The 13806-nt window shown below is 41.5% G+C and overlaps 1 protein-coding gene across 2 annotated transcripts in view; it reads left to right on the forward strand.

The window, feature by feature from the left end:
- si:ch211-220f16.2 (golgin subfamily B member 1) overlaps nucleotides 1–13489 on the forward strand; it is a 45017-nt gene extending 31528 nt beyond the window's left edge. For both annotated transcript variants that reach the window (XM_042484843.1, XM_042484854.1), the window contains exons 22-29: nucleotides 6717–6826; nucleotides 8735–8771; nucleotides 9005–9151; nucleotides 9446–9568; nucleotides 10536–10633; nucleotides 10760–10852; nucleotides 10955–11069; nucleotides 13131–13489. In XM_042484843.1, the coding sequence (XP_042340777.1) occupies nucleotides 6717–6826; nucleotides 8735–8771; nucleotides 9005–9151; nucleotides 9446–9568; nucleotides 10536–10633; nucleotides 10760–10852; nucleotides 10955–11069; nucleotides 13131–13289 (882 nt within the window). In that variant the 3' untranslated portion in view covers nucleotides 13290–13489. The remainder of the gene's footprint in view (nucleotides 1–6716; nucleotides 6827–8734; nucleotides 8772–9004; nucleotides 9152–9445; nucleotides 9569–10535; nucleotides 10634–10759; nucleotides 10853–10954; nucleotides 11070–13130) is intronic.
- The last annotated feature ends 317 nt before the right edge of the window (nucleotides 13490–13806 follow it).

The raw sequence follows: 13806 nt of genomic DNA on the forward strand, positions 1-13806 counted from the left end.
GACACAATTACAAAAAACTCAGACTGCACTTAAAGAGGGTGAGAGGAGTAATGAAGAGAAGGGACAGCAAATAGTTATTTTGCAGGAGATGGTTGAACATCTTCAGACTCAGCTCAGTGCTGAGTTAGAGAAAGAGAAAGATGCTGCTGTCAAACATTCTTCTTTACACAGGGAATCACAAGCAAAAGATGATCATATCAACTGTATGAGCATTCAGATAAGTCAGCAGAAGGAATTACTTGCCGGACTTAGTCAGCAGTTAAGGGATAAAGATGCATCCATTGCCCAAGTCATGGAATCCGCTTCAAATGAAAGAGTGAAACTTGGTGAGGAAAAAGCATCACTTGTAGCACAAATAGAAAGCATGGAGCAAGAAAACAAAACCTCCATGAAGAGGTTTGAGAAGATTTCTCAGCAGTTAGAGGAGCGTATTTCACACTCTCAAAGTGAAATTGAAAGCAAGAATTCAGAGAAACTTCAACTGATTAAAGAAAATGATGATTTAAAGAGTGAACTGGCCAAGGCGTCCAAAGAAAAAGATGCATTGAAGAAAAAGCTTCAAGCTGCTCTCATTGTAAGAAAGGATTTGTTGAAAAAAATTGAGCTACATGAAAACCAAAAAGAAGAGAGAACAAACGATAAAACTGAGGTTTCAGTTTTACAAAATAAATTACAGGAAGTCACGAATCAAGCTCAGGCCTCTGCAAAAATGTATAATGAAACAATTTCTCTTCTCGAGAAGAAAATTGTTGAGAAAGAGGAGGAGATTCTTGAACACAAAACAGAAACTGGAAGGCTTGTGGAACAGTTACATACAGAAAAACACACTTTGCAAGTCTCATTCAATGAGAAAGAAATGTGTTTGTCAGAAACTTTGCAAACACTGAGCGAGAAAAGCTTTGTTATAGAGCAGCTGCAGTCCAGTGCTGCTGAGAGGGAAGAAGCATTTAAGCGAGACAGAAACAGCTGGGCGCAGCAAGTAGAAGAGCTTCAAAATGAAATTAAGACATGTAAAGATGAGTTAAAGGACAAATCTTCCTCCACTGCTACAGCTGTTGATTTAGAAAATGAGCTTGCACAGATAAAGCTTGAAAAGGCAACGCTACAGAAAAAGGCCCAGGCTGCCTTGCTGGCACGCAAAGAGACACTGAAAAAAGCGCAAGAAAATGAAAAAAAATTAACTCAAGAACTTGCTGAACTGAAAGACGACTACAAGGCTCTCCTGGAACAACGCTGTCAGCAAACGAATGAGCTAAACGCTGTCCAGTTAAGCTTAGACGAGAAAGTTAGGGAACTGGAGGACGTCCGTAAAAGCTCTTTGTCTAATCTGGATGAACTGGACACTTTAAGACAGCTTGTTGAGGAGAGGGATAAAACTCTACAAGATTTGAAGATGTGTCTGGCTGAGAAAGAAAGCCAGTGTCATTCTCTATCAAACTTGCAAACAGAGCTTGAAAATGTTAAATCTAAATTTGAGAGCATGAATCGTCAGATGGCAAGTAAAGATGAGGCTCTGGTAGTTATGGAGCAGGAGGCAGAAGCTTTGAAATCAGAACTTCACATAGCACAGAATGAATTACAGAGAAGTCATGCAGAAATAAAAGACAAAACAAAAGAAGTTGAGCAATATCAGGAAACAGTCAAAATTGCTGAGCTGAAGGTACAACAAGAGAAGGAAGCTTTGGAGAGAAAGCTGAGCATCTCTGAGGAACACATGCATGCAAATAAAGAAAAATGTCAACTTTTGATTGAAGAAAACAAGGCTCTTTTGGAAAAAGGTAATGAGATGGAAGTGAAATTAGAGACAGCAGATGCTTTAGTTTCACAGAAGTCCTTGGAACTTTTAACCATCCAAAAAATATTGGCAGAAACACAACAGCAGCTCAGTGACGACGAAGGTGTTTTGACGGAGGAGCTCGAAAAAGCACAATTGCATTGTATTGAAAAACAGAGAAATTTGGATTTGTTAAATCAAGAAAAAGGAAATGCTTTCAGATTAATTGATGAACTCAGAGATGAGGTAACCATACTAAATAAGCAACTGAAGGAGAAAGTAAATGTGCACAACAAGCCTGAAATGTGCGTCAAACAGGACGAGGTTGACAAAGAAGCTGCCTGTTTATCTGGAAAATGTGCTGAAAACTTGAAAATGAAACTAAAGCAGAGAGATGATGCCTTGTTAGTCTCTCAGGCTAAAGTCTCAGAAAAGGAAGAACTAGTTGCTGCACTTGAACTGCAATTACAGCAGCAAATAAAAATACACGAAACTACCATTGAAAAGATGAGAACAGAGGCTGATGAGCTTCAGAGATCTCAAGATGGTGGCACCAAAATGAATGATCAGGACAGCCAAAGAAAAATTGCTCTCCTAACCAGGAAACTTCAAGCAGCTTTAGTTTCTAGGAAAGATCTCTTGAAGGAAAATGCGACACTCAAGGAAGAAGTAGAAAAGCTGTCAGCCAAACATGAAGCTAAAGAAGCTGAGTACTTGACTCTGGAATCATCCGTGCTGAAGTTGAAACAGCAAAACCTGGACCTGGAGAACTCTGTGTTATCTCTGAACAAGGAGAAAGACAAGCTCAGCATAGAAGCTGATGGCATCGCCATTGATAATCGCAGTCTATCAGCAGCCTGTGAGAGCTTGAAACAAACCATCGAAAACATCACCCAACAGAAGCAAGCTTTCTCCTGCCAGCTGGAGTCTCTTAAAGACTCTCAAACAGAGGAGCTTTCCAAGTGGAAGTCAAAGCACGCTGAGCTGAAACAAGAATACGAGTCTCTTTTACAAGCTTATGAAAATGTCAGCAGTGAAATGGATAAGATGAGACAGCTTTTGGAGGGGGCCAAAAGAGATAGGCAGGAAGCCCTCAGAAAAATCCACAAACATGAGGCTGAGATGGATATTCTGCAGAAACAAGCCAGAGACTTGGAGGAAGAAAATGGAAGAATCAAAGAGAAGATGCACAAATTTTCCAAAGAGAAACGGCAGAAGATTGAAGAGCTTGAGGAAGAGAACCAGAAAATTAGAAAAGAGCTGACTGAGCTTGAAGAAAACCACAAAATGGCAATGTGCGAGCTGACCAATAAAGATCAAGAATTGGAGGCTGAGATTTGCAGACTTAGAGGCTCATCAGAGGACCTCAGGGAGAAGCTTGCTGAACTGGAGGCTGAAAATAACCAACTGGCAGAAAAGCTTAAAGAAACTAGCCATTCGTTGGAAGAGAAGCACTTGGAATCAAATACATACACAAACAACATGCAACTTAAACTCGATGAAGCTCTCAGTTTAAATAATTCACTGACTGGCCAGATTGAGGCCCAGAAAACAGAACTCTGTGCTCAGTTGGAAATCAACAATCTGTTACAAAAGGAGAGGCAAAGTCTCTCTGAAAGAATTGAGAAGATACAGAGCAACCATGAATTGCAGTTGGGAAAAAAAGAAGATGACATTAAAGAGCTCAAAGACATAATTAACAGACACAGTCAGGAGACCATCAGCCTGAATGAGAAGGTGAAAATCTTGGAGGATGATAAGTCCCTTCTGCAGGAGGAACTTGAAAATGTTCAAGAGATATCAGACAAAGTGAAAAATGAAAATGAATATTTGGAAACTGTGATCCTCAAAAACTCTGAAAGGATTGATGAACTGACTGAGTCTGTCTCTGACTTGCAAACCCAAAACATGCAGCTGTCCTCTCAGCTGGCAGCCAGTAAAGAGATGAGCAGTCAAGTTCGCCAAGAAAAAGAGGAGGAGCAGCTCAAATTAGTCAGAGAGTTTGAGGAGAAGCTCAAGACAGTCCAAAGAGGCAGTGAGGGCTCCAAGAATGTGAAGAAAGAACTGCAAGAGCTTCTCAAAGAAAAGCATCAGGAGATCAACCAGCTGCAACAAAACTGCATCAAATACCAGGAAGTGATTTTAGATTTAGAGGGCTCCTTGAAGACCTCACGGTCTGCCTGTGAACATCTGGAGAAAGAATTAAAGAAAAGCTCAGAGAAAATGTCAATTTTGGCGGAGAGAAGTAAACTAGCAGAAGCTGAGCTGATCACACACAAGAGTCTCCTCCAGCAGGCCACAGAGAAGATTTCTAGTGTTGAGTCCGAAAGAGACCGGCTGGCTCTGGACGTATCTCAGGGAAGTAAAAAGTCCAAGGATCAGGTCATAGAGAAAACACAATCACCACAAAATACAGATGAGAAACAATTCAATTCTTATATGGAGAACCAGTTTATGTTACAGCAACAGATAGAGGACCTTAAGGACCTTAAAGATAGAGAAAGCCAGAAGGTGAGTGAACTAAGGCAGCACTTAGACTCTCAGGATCTACAGATAAATACTCTGAAAAGAGCAGCTGAGACTAACGAGGCAAAGCTGTCTGCTTTATCTGCCACTCCTCAAGGTGCAGATGCTTCCAAACTTTGGAACAATTTGTACCAAAAGACATTACACGAGAAGGACAACCAGCTTCTGGAACAGGGTTTCATGATTAAACGATTCCTGGAAGACATGAGAGTGAAAGATAAAGAAGTGAATGAACTTCGAGTGACCAAGTCAAGACTTGAGAGGACTCTGAATGAATACTCCATGGCTGCAGCTGCACAACAGAGACAGCTGTTTGTCATGAGCGCCAGCAACGCTGAACTGACTGAGAGTGTGGAGCTCATGACTGTGCAGGTGAAAGAACTGAGTGCTCACGCTGAAAGAATGGAGCGAGATAAAGATGCACTGAACAGACAGCTTGCTGACAAAGAAGATGTGATTTCCCAAATGCAGCTGAATCTCCAGCAGATGGAGAAGATAAATGCAGACTCAGATGCTCAGCTGCTTCTTTTACAGTCTCAAAATGACAAAGTTCAGGCTGACTTTGAGAAGCAGGAAGGAATTTCTCTGCAACTGAAAACACTCCTCCAGGGCAAAGATTCTGAGATCTCATCTTTGCTGTCCTGTAAAGACGGACAGATGTCAGGATATCTAGAACAACTCCAGGCTAATTATCGTAGCCAGGTAGCGGTATATGAGGACAGGCTAACATCATTACGTTACCAGAGAGAAAAGGCTGACAAAGAGTTGAGAGGGCTTGAAGCAAAGGTCAAAAGTCTGCAGATTACAGTGAACAGGTCTGCCCAGGAAAGGGAGCAGATGGCTGCGAAGATGGAGTCATTCAAGAACTCAATGGTGTCTTTACAGAGTGAACGGGAACGGCTGATGTCAGAATACAGAATACTTGAAGCAAGGAGTCAGTTAGGGATAAAGGGTAAAGAGGGCTCTGCTGATGGGGAAGGTGGTGCCACCAAAGGCCTTAAACATGAAATAAGGAAACTGTTGCATCAAATGGATGATCTCAATTCAGAGAATGCTATGCTCAGGGCACAGTTGGTTCGGTACAGAGAGGATTTGAATCAGGTTTTGTTCCTGAAGGACAACCAGTTGAAGGTGCTGCTGAAGAAGCAACAAGATGTGATCAAAAACCTTGAAAACCAAAAGGCTGCAGCTGAAAAGCAATACAGAGAGTCTCAGCTGGAACTTCAAAAGGAAGAAGAGACGAGCAATACTTTAAAAACAGAGATGTCTAAACTCAAAGCTCAGGTTTCGAGCCTGGAGGCTGATATATTAACTCTAAAAAAGGAAAGAGCAGCGACAAATGAAGGCAAAGTGATCAGCGATTTGCAGGAAGCCGTTGCAGCCAAAGCAGCTGAATGTAATGACCTCCAGCAGAAACTTCTTTCTCAGAAAATCCAAACTGATGAGCTCAAGGAAAAAATACAGCTGCTGGAAAATGAAACGGACACAAAGCTGGCTGAAGCTGAGGACAAATACAACAGTGAGCTGGACACCTTTGAGCATGAGGTGGAGCTGATGAGAAACCAGCGAGAGACGGCTGATCAAAGGGTGGCAGAGCTCGCTAAAGATCTCCTCGAACTGGAGCAGCAGTTATCAGAGGCCAAAACTCAAAGCAAAGACATGAAGGCTCAAAACGAGTCCATGTGCAAAGCCATGGCTGCTCTGCAAAACGACCGAGACCAGCTCATCGAAGACTTCAAGATCCTGCGGAACAGATATGATGAAGAACTGCGAGAGACCCAGGCAGCCTTGAACAAGGTTGAGCGCAGTCTTCAGGATGCCATGTCTGACTTGGTGATGTTTGCCAAAGAGAGGGACATCCTTGTTCATAAATTAAACGCTTTAGAGAGCAAAGACGCGCACACAGAGCTGAACAAGCTGTTGGATGAGCTGTCGAAGGATCTGTCAGAGAAGGAAAGGGACCTAAAGCAGGTTGTCCAGGAGAATAACACATACAGCAGGCAGCTGTCGGCATTCTCCAGATCCATGGCCAGCCTCCAGAACGATCGGGACCGGCTGATGGATGAGTTAGCCGGGGCCAAAAGAGAGGTTGAGTCCCGGCAAGGGTCAGGCTCAAGTGGCGTCAGTGCCTTCCAGAATGAGAAAGAAGGGCGGGTAAGTCAAGTCATCAGCTGTGGTTTGAGTTTGGCTGTTGCTTGCACTTCCTCTCTGCTGTGTTTCATAGTGTGGAGAGCATGCAGGGTCATTTCAGTCAAAAAAAAAAAAATTCATACATATATACATATCAGTGCCTTGTCTTGCATGGTATTTTTTGGGGTGTTTGAACATCTTCTGGTGTTGTGAAATTTAGTTTGATAACATTGATTTTTAAGATGAATACTTTTGTCTTTGTCACTGATGACTGGTGTTTTTTCAGGAGGCGAGGCAGAATATGGATGAAGTACAGCAAACTGAAATGAAGATGCAAACTTACAGACTGCCACCTAAAGAAATAAGGAGCGACAAGGAAGAAACAACCGATGTGAGGTAAACACAGACTAGAGAATAAACTTGCATATTTTTAATTTCCTTGTAGTGTCCGTAAAGAGTTGCTTAAAAGTTACTGTAAGAATCATAGTACCTGACCTCTTCAGACTGAAGTCAAAGCTGTTGGACCCACTGCCCTGCCTTTGACCTTGTTGATTAAAGTAGGGGACAATGTCCGACGCAGTGTCTATCAGTTTTTAATGGCCAACGTGAAAGCTCACGGTTCAGGCCATTTAAAACTGAGAATGGACACCTCAGAGGGCATCATTCTGCTTTTACTGAGGTAACTTACCAAAGAAATAAAAAGTGAGAATATTTACTTATATTTTCATGCTTTTTATAATCAAAACCTCAAGATTTTTTGACAAGCCATAACTCAGTTTTCCTTAGGGTGTATCTCATACCTGGAATAATCGTTTCCGCCACTTCATTCACTCTTTCAGCAAATGGGAAGAATCTGGGATTCATCTTGGCAGCGGCAGATATTTCTAGTCCTCCTGGCTCATAGCTCGTAGCCAGAAAGCAAACGTTATGCTAGCAAGATTCCAGGTCAATAATATTACGTTTGGGTGAAAAACAGTAATTATAGTCACATAGTATGTTTAACAAGACAAGCTAACTATCTAGCCTGGTCAGTTTCCAGATTTTTGTGAACAAGCTATGCGCGATGTGTAACAGTACTGATGGGACGCAGCCTGAAGTAGCACATTGAATGGTGAATGGGATGTGAAATGGACGCTAAAGTTGGAGGAGGGCAGTTCAGTACCTGCAGCGTGTGTTACAGTTTCCATCCTGTGGTGGAGAGGATGAGACACTGAAGGACAATACTCAGTGTTGGAAAAAAGTTGTAAGAAAAGGCTTTTACTGCATCTCTTACTCATGTTAGATACACGCTGATACAACAAATAGCTATCAAGCTAATTTAGAACAGTGAACAAGCAGTTTCATCAGAAATAATTAGTCGGTGTCCATGAACAGTTTTTAACGGGCACCCTGCACCCAGTCAGGATCAATTACCGTAAACCTTTAATTGATGGCCAGGGCTATTATTTGCTTGAACCACTGAACTCAACAGGCTTACATTTAGGACAGGGCTTTTAATTCCTTTTACATAAAACTGTTGCTCAGCAAAGATGGCAAAGATACAATCAAATTGTTTTATTAAACCTCTTTTTTGCATCTCTCGTTATATCTGCCGGTATTACTTCTTCTATGGTGCTCATGGTTTCAGTAAAATGAACTGAATGACTGACTTGTAGAGAATCTTACCAAGCCAACTACATGTGTAGCATGTCCATATCGTCAAAAGTTTAAACATTTATATGTGAATGTGTTATCTAAGCAGCTATCCAACATTATCTCCTTCTATACTATATATACTACTATAACTTCTATAAAAATGAACCAAATGGCAACCACGCTGAGCACTGAATCGAGACAGGCCTTTATTTGTCAAAATGTGTAGCCACACCGGACTGGTGAAAGGAACTGGTCGTCTAATTGGGACTAGGCTTATATTTGAAATTTTACGTTTAGGGTATTTAGCCAGATCACAGTATAAGCATGTGTAATTGCATGTGTAGTGTTGTTAACTGTATGGCGTACTGAGTACCAGTAGTGTGGCCTTTTCCAATTTTTCAGCTCAAATCGTTTCCATTCAACTGAAATGAGAAAAGGTGTCAAATACTTTGGGATAGAGTAGGAGGATAATATTTGCCCAAACTGTAGTGAGCACTTGCTGCTCTCATGTGTTTAGCTTACTGTCTCTCTGTTGGCATGGAAACAACTGTGGATTCTACCAGAATGGCTGTGCATGGGTTAAAGACCAAATATGAGCCAAATGAGGATTGTAATATATTAGGAAATGATACTTAAGTGTTGTGAACTTAAGGTTTTTCTGTTATCTAGGTCTGACACAGGGAGGAAGGACACACTGCCCGTCACCGTGAGTTAGACAGCAGAGTTTTCTGCCTTTGTCTGAAAATACGTCTTGTTGTGCAGGATTGTACTTGTTATATGTGCATGTTTAAATCCGCCAAGAATTCCAGTTGTTGTGTTTATCATAAACAACTTTGATTGAATACCAAATTCTAAGAAAAATATAATAGTGAGTTTTTCTTTTTCTTCTATATCAAAATCAAGTTGTTCAGTCTTTTTTGTTTTTCTTCCAAACAACAGGAAGCAGTAGTTTTGGCAGATCAGAGTGGAAGAGACGAGGTTTTGAGTCGATTGGATGCAGAGAGGGTCCAGCTTCACGGAGACCTGCAGCGCTGCATGTATGAGATCCAACAACGAGACCAGTACTTCCAACAGCTCAACCTCAAGGTACAGCACAGCTGAGCCTGTGTTTCACTCAAACTAAACACATTTGAATGTGCAGCTCAAACGCTGGCGGTGTAGATTGTGTGATGTGGGCAGTGTAGCAAGCTCTTTGAGTGTACTAATACATTATAATGTTAGAGGTCCAATTGCCAACCATTTCTAGCAATTAGGTATAGCTCTTTTTTTTTTAACAGAAGATAGAATCTAAAGTGGCGATGAAGGCATTTTTGAGGATAGAAAAAAGAACAAATAGATGCTATATCACAGTATATTGTATGCTTCACCTCCACCCCCCAGCTGCAGCAGGCAGTGGAGGAGAAAGGTGCTGTTGCAGCTCAGCTGAGGGCCGTTTCTCTAACCTTAAGGGACACCCAGAATCGCTGCCATTGGCTGGAAAACCAAGTCCAAGGCCAGGCTCAGGTAAGGATCTTAAACGTGCATATCTGTGCTGCTCATGTAGACAGTGTTTCTGAGCTCTGTAGCAGGATTGCTGCGTAATAATTTGTGTTATTGTTCACTGGCGAGCAGTAAATATTCTTTTTTCTTTCAACATCGGGTGGTGTTGTTAATGGGGCTAATAAGCATCTTGTATCCATGCTGTCAGTCTTCATAGCGGTTACAGACATAAGAATATTAATAAATGTAATTTATGGTAGCATGTAATATTACATGCAAATATTGTAGTTTATAAATGTGGTGTATTGTAATATATATAATACAATATGTATGAATTATAATAGTTGAGGTTTGACAAATAATAATGACAGTAGTAGCTGGCATCGAGTGGGATCACAGAGTCAGCACAACCATGATCACGATCCAGGCGCAGCCATGATTCAAGAAATCTACGAGATAAGGAAGCACAAATGGGGGAAGAGAAGAAGCCGAGTGACATGCAGTAAAAGGACATGAGTGTTTGCAGATGAAGAGAGAGAGAGAAGGAGAGAGGAGCTCAGTATATCATAGGTCCCTCGGGAGACAAAGCCTATGTCAGCCTCACTACTGGCTGGTCCAAGGCAAGCCTGAGCCAGCTCTAACTATGAGCTTTATCAAAGAGAAAAGTCTTAAGTCTACTCTTAAATGTGAAGAAGTGTCTGCTTCCCACACTGAAACTGGAAGATGGATCCACAAAAGAGGAAGTCTTTATTCTACTGGACTTGAGGTTTTTGCTGTTAAGTCACTTCACAACCTTTTGATACAGCTTTTATTAGCTGTTCATTATCCCAGCTGTATTATCATGTCTTATAGTTTTTAACTGACATAAACAGATATCTGTCTGTGGTTACATTTCCATCGTTTCTTTTGTAACTCCCCCTCTCTCCCTTCTTTTGTTTGTTGTCTCTGTACATCTCTGTCTCTACCTGTGATGCTGTGCCTCTACCACCAGGGGTCAGTGAATGCTGAGGTTGCACCTGGAGCCCCCCAGGAGAGGAGCAACAACTCCATGAGTGCTGAAACTGCAGAGGCAGCTCAGCTCAGAGAAAGGTGAAGAGATGAGAGCTGTACTTTTCTCTCTGTGATTTAGTAGTTTTCTCTGTAGTTTTGTGTGACATTCTCTCACAGATGTTGATTAGTGTCATTTTTTGAGCTGGTGTTTTTGTGTGTTTTCAGGCTGCTTGAGTTGGAGCAGAGTCTGACAGATGAGAGAGCGAGAAGAGAGACAGCTGAGGAAGCTCTGCGTCTTGCTGAGGACAGAGCAAAGAGGTTTCTCTGTCACTGCTGTGCACACACACACACACACACACACACGAGTACATACAGTATACTCAACAGTGCAGAACCTTTCAAATGTATTTTGTTTTGCAGTGTTGGTTCCAGTCTGTCCAGAGACAGCCAGAGGGACTTCAGTATTGAGATGGAAACAGAGGAGGAGTGGGAAGCTCTCAGTCTCAACCCAAATCAGCCTCTAATAACACAAAAGGTATGCAGCATAAAACCGAGGAAGTACTTTTGTGAACAGATATTTTCCTCTATGTTCTCGTCTCTTGTCCAAACGCAAACAGTTTTCAGTCACTACAACAAAGATTTATAAAAAACAGTTTCTAGGTGAATGTTTTTTAAAACTCTTCTCATGTTGTTTCCATGTGGACATGTAAAACAGAGGGTTAAATGATGATGTCATCCCCTTTAATTCACACATGGCCATTGTTGCATTGTGTTATAATTTTCATGCTCCAGAAACGGGCCCCCCAGCTTAGCTTGATTTCTTTGAAAAAAAAACATGGGAAGAAGAGAATTAGCAATCAAAGAATTAGTAAGAAATAACTATAAAGTAAAAAAAATTACTAACAGAATTACTAACCACCAGCAAGTATGTGCAGCGCTAAACCAGAAGTTTGGTTTGTGACAGTCTTCTGTGCGCTGCTCTCCGGGCATTTCTTACCCACAAACTTTTTTAGTTTTATGCACCACTGAGCAACTTTTACAGAAATAACGGGACCAAAGCTGTATCCAGATCTCTTTATACATCCATGCAGGTCTGAGCAATATATCCATACAATATTGACAGCTTTATATCAGACTAGATATTGTTTATTTGTAGATATTGTAATATTGTTGGTGGTATTTTTTTTCCTGGTTCTAAGGCGTCATTACAATAAATTGATGTCTATGAACTTCCCAGACTGTTCTAGCTGTTCTGTTGTTGGTCTTCACCCATTTAGTCATTATATCCTCATCACTGATGAATATTTATCAAAAATATAATTGAGTAAATAACTTATAGAAGCAACAAATGCTGCAATATCTATGATGATCTGAGAACTCTGTGCTGTTGCAACCCTTGATGGACAAACAGAGGTGCCTGCTGCACCCAGAGGTATGCGCTCTACCTCAGTAGCTGCTTTTACACAGAGATGGAGCTATAGAGCCGCAACAAAGTCCCCTTTCTATACCTGCTCTGCACTTTCACAAAGAACCACATGATGGCGGCATCATGCCACTCCAGTGTGTGATTATTCACTGCATTACAGCATTCCCACAATCAAAATAGGCGTGACAGGCATGACACTAAACACACGAGCGTCTACCTCTAGCGTGACATGTAATATACGTGTCGGCAGCGCTTTGTAAACAATATCAAAGGCATAATATGTCAATCACAATCATTTACCTTCTCTGTCATATGACGGCTGATCTCATCCTCTGCTCGGAGCGTCAGGAGCTCCTGCATCTCATTGTTTTCACAGTTTGTAGACATTTACAAATTATGTTCTTCTTCTGTGAATTAGCCGTTATGCTAACAGCTACTTTTTAAATCTCCCACAATGGGTCGCACACATAAACACATAATCAAAAATGCACAGTCATGCCGCCCATGGTCACGTATATCCAACTTTACATTTTACAAAGAACTTGTCACGGGGCTGTTACTACCTCCTTTCCCAGCTCAGAGGCGAGACCCCTCTTGCGATTGGACGTGATATACACAACAGTGAGGCGGTATAACGTTGTGATATTCCCGCTGTGAGCAGGCGGTGTAATTGTGACTAGTGTCTGTGGGTTAAAGTTTGCTGGAAACTCTGGTTTTGGATCAGACCCAGTAGAACCAGCTATTTATTTATTTCAAGAGTGGGATATTTTTCAACGTGGAGTGGGAGGAAATCTTTGGCATGTCCAGAGCATCACTCACATCTTTGAATCAACTTCTTCATCCTTTTATGGAAGGGGAATAAAAAGTGATGAGATCTTCAGTAGGTGTTTCCAAAAAGGTAACATTAGCCTGAACACTTCACTACCTTTACCAAGACTGTGTTATATAGCTAATAACCCTGAGTATTTGGAGTCGGTTTTGCATCCTTGTGTGGATGGAGATATTTTTAATGAGGATCATGGGGCAGAATTTTTATTTTTAATCAAAGCAGAAAACTGTCTGTTTCAAAAATATCTTTGTATGTGTAGACAGGGCCTTAAATACACCCCTTCCACATCATCATGTGACTGAAGGACTGTTTCCCTGATGGTTTGCTTTGTGTGGCTCCAGGTGAAAGGTGGCATGGTGGCGTGTCGACAGTGGCTCAGAGGGAGGAGCCTCTACTTCTCCAGGCTGCTGACGAGCCGTGCCCGCTCCCGATATTTCTTTCTTGCCTACCTGCTCACAATCCATGTGCTCGTCCTCATGTGCCTCACTGGTGCGCTGTAGCCAGGTCCCACTGGAAAATCACACGCTGACTCAACGTTAAACCTGAAAGCTCAAGTGTGTTTTTGTTTTGTTTTGTTTTTTAATGTATATGGCATTTTTATATATATATATATATCCTCTCTGCATTGTATAGCATGAGGCTCTCCATACTCAAGTCACGTCACACCTGTCCTCATGAATGTTGTCAGGAAAGTAAAAATTGACGTTACCTGCTTGATCCATGACATTGCAGTCTGCTAAACAGACGGATCCCAACAGCAGCAAGCAAAAATATCTCCACAAAAAATGTCACTTCTGTTTATCTCGAGTTATTTTGTGTAAGACTGAACACCGCGAGTTTCCATGAAATCACAAGTTTTTGTTCTTTAAATGTTTAATGGTAAACTAAGCCTTAAAGTATGTGTGTTGGGGGAATTGTTGTGTGCCGTTTGTTCTTTTCAGAGTCAGATTACAAGGAAATGAGTTGATGGAAATGAACAAGGAATGACTTGAACTTTGATGTAACCCTCCAGTGTGA

The sequence above is a fragment of the Plectropomus leopardus genome, chromosome 1, assembly GCF_008729295.1.
Source record: "Plectropomus leopardus isolate mb chromosome 1, YSFRI_Pleo_2.0, whole genome shotgun sequence".
In the NCBI taxonomy this organism is placed as follows: domain Eukaryota; kingdom Metazoa; phylum Chordata; class Actinopteri; order Perciformes; family Serranidae; genus Plectropomus; species Plectropomus leopardus.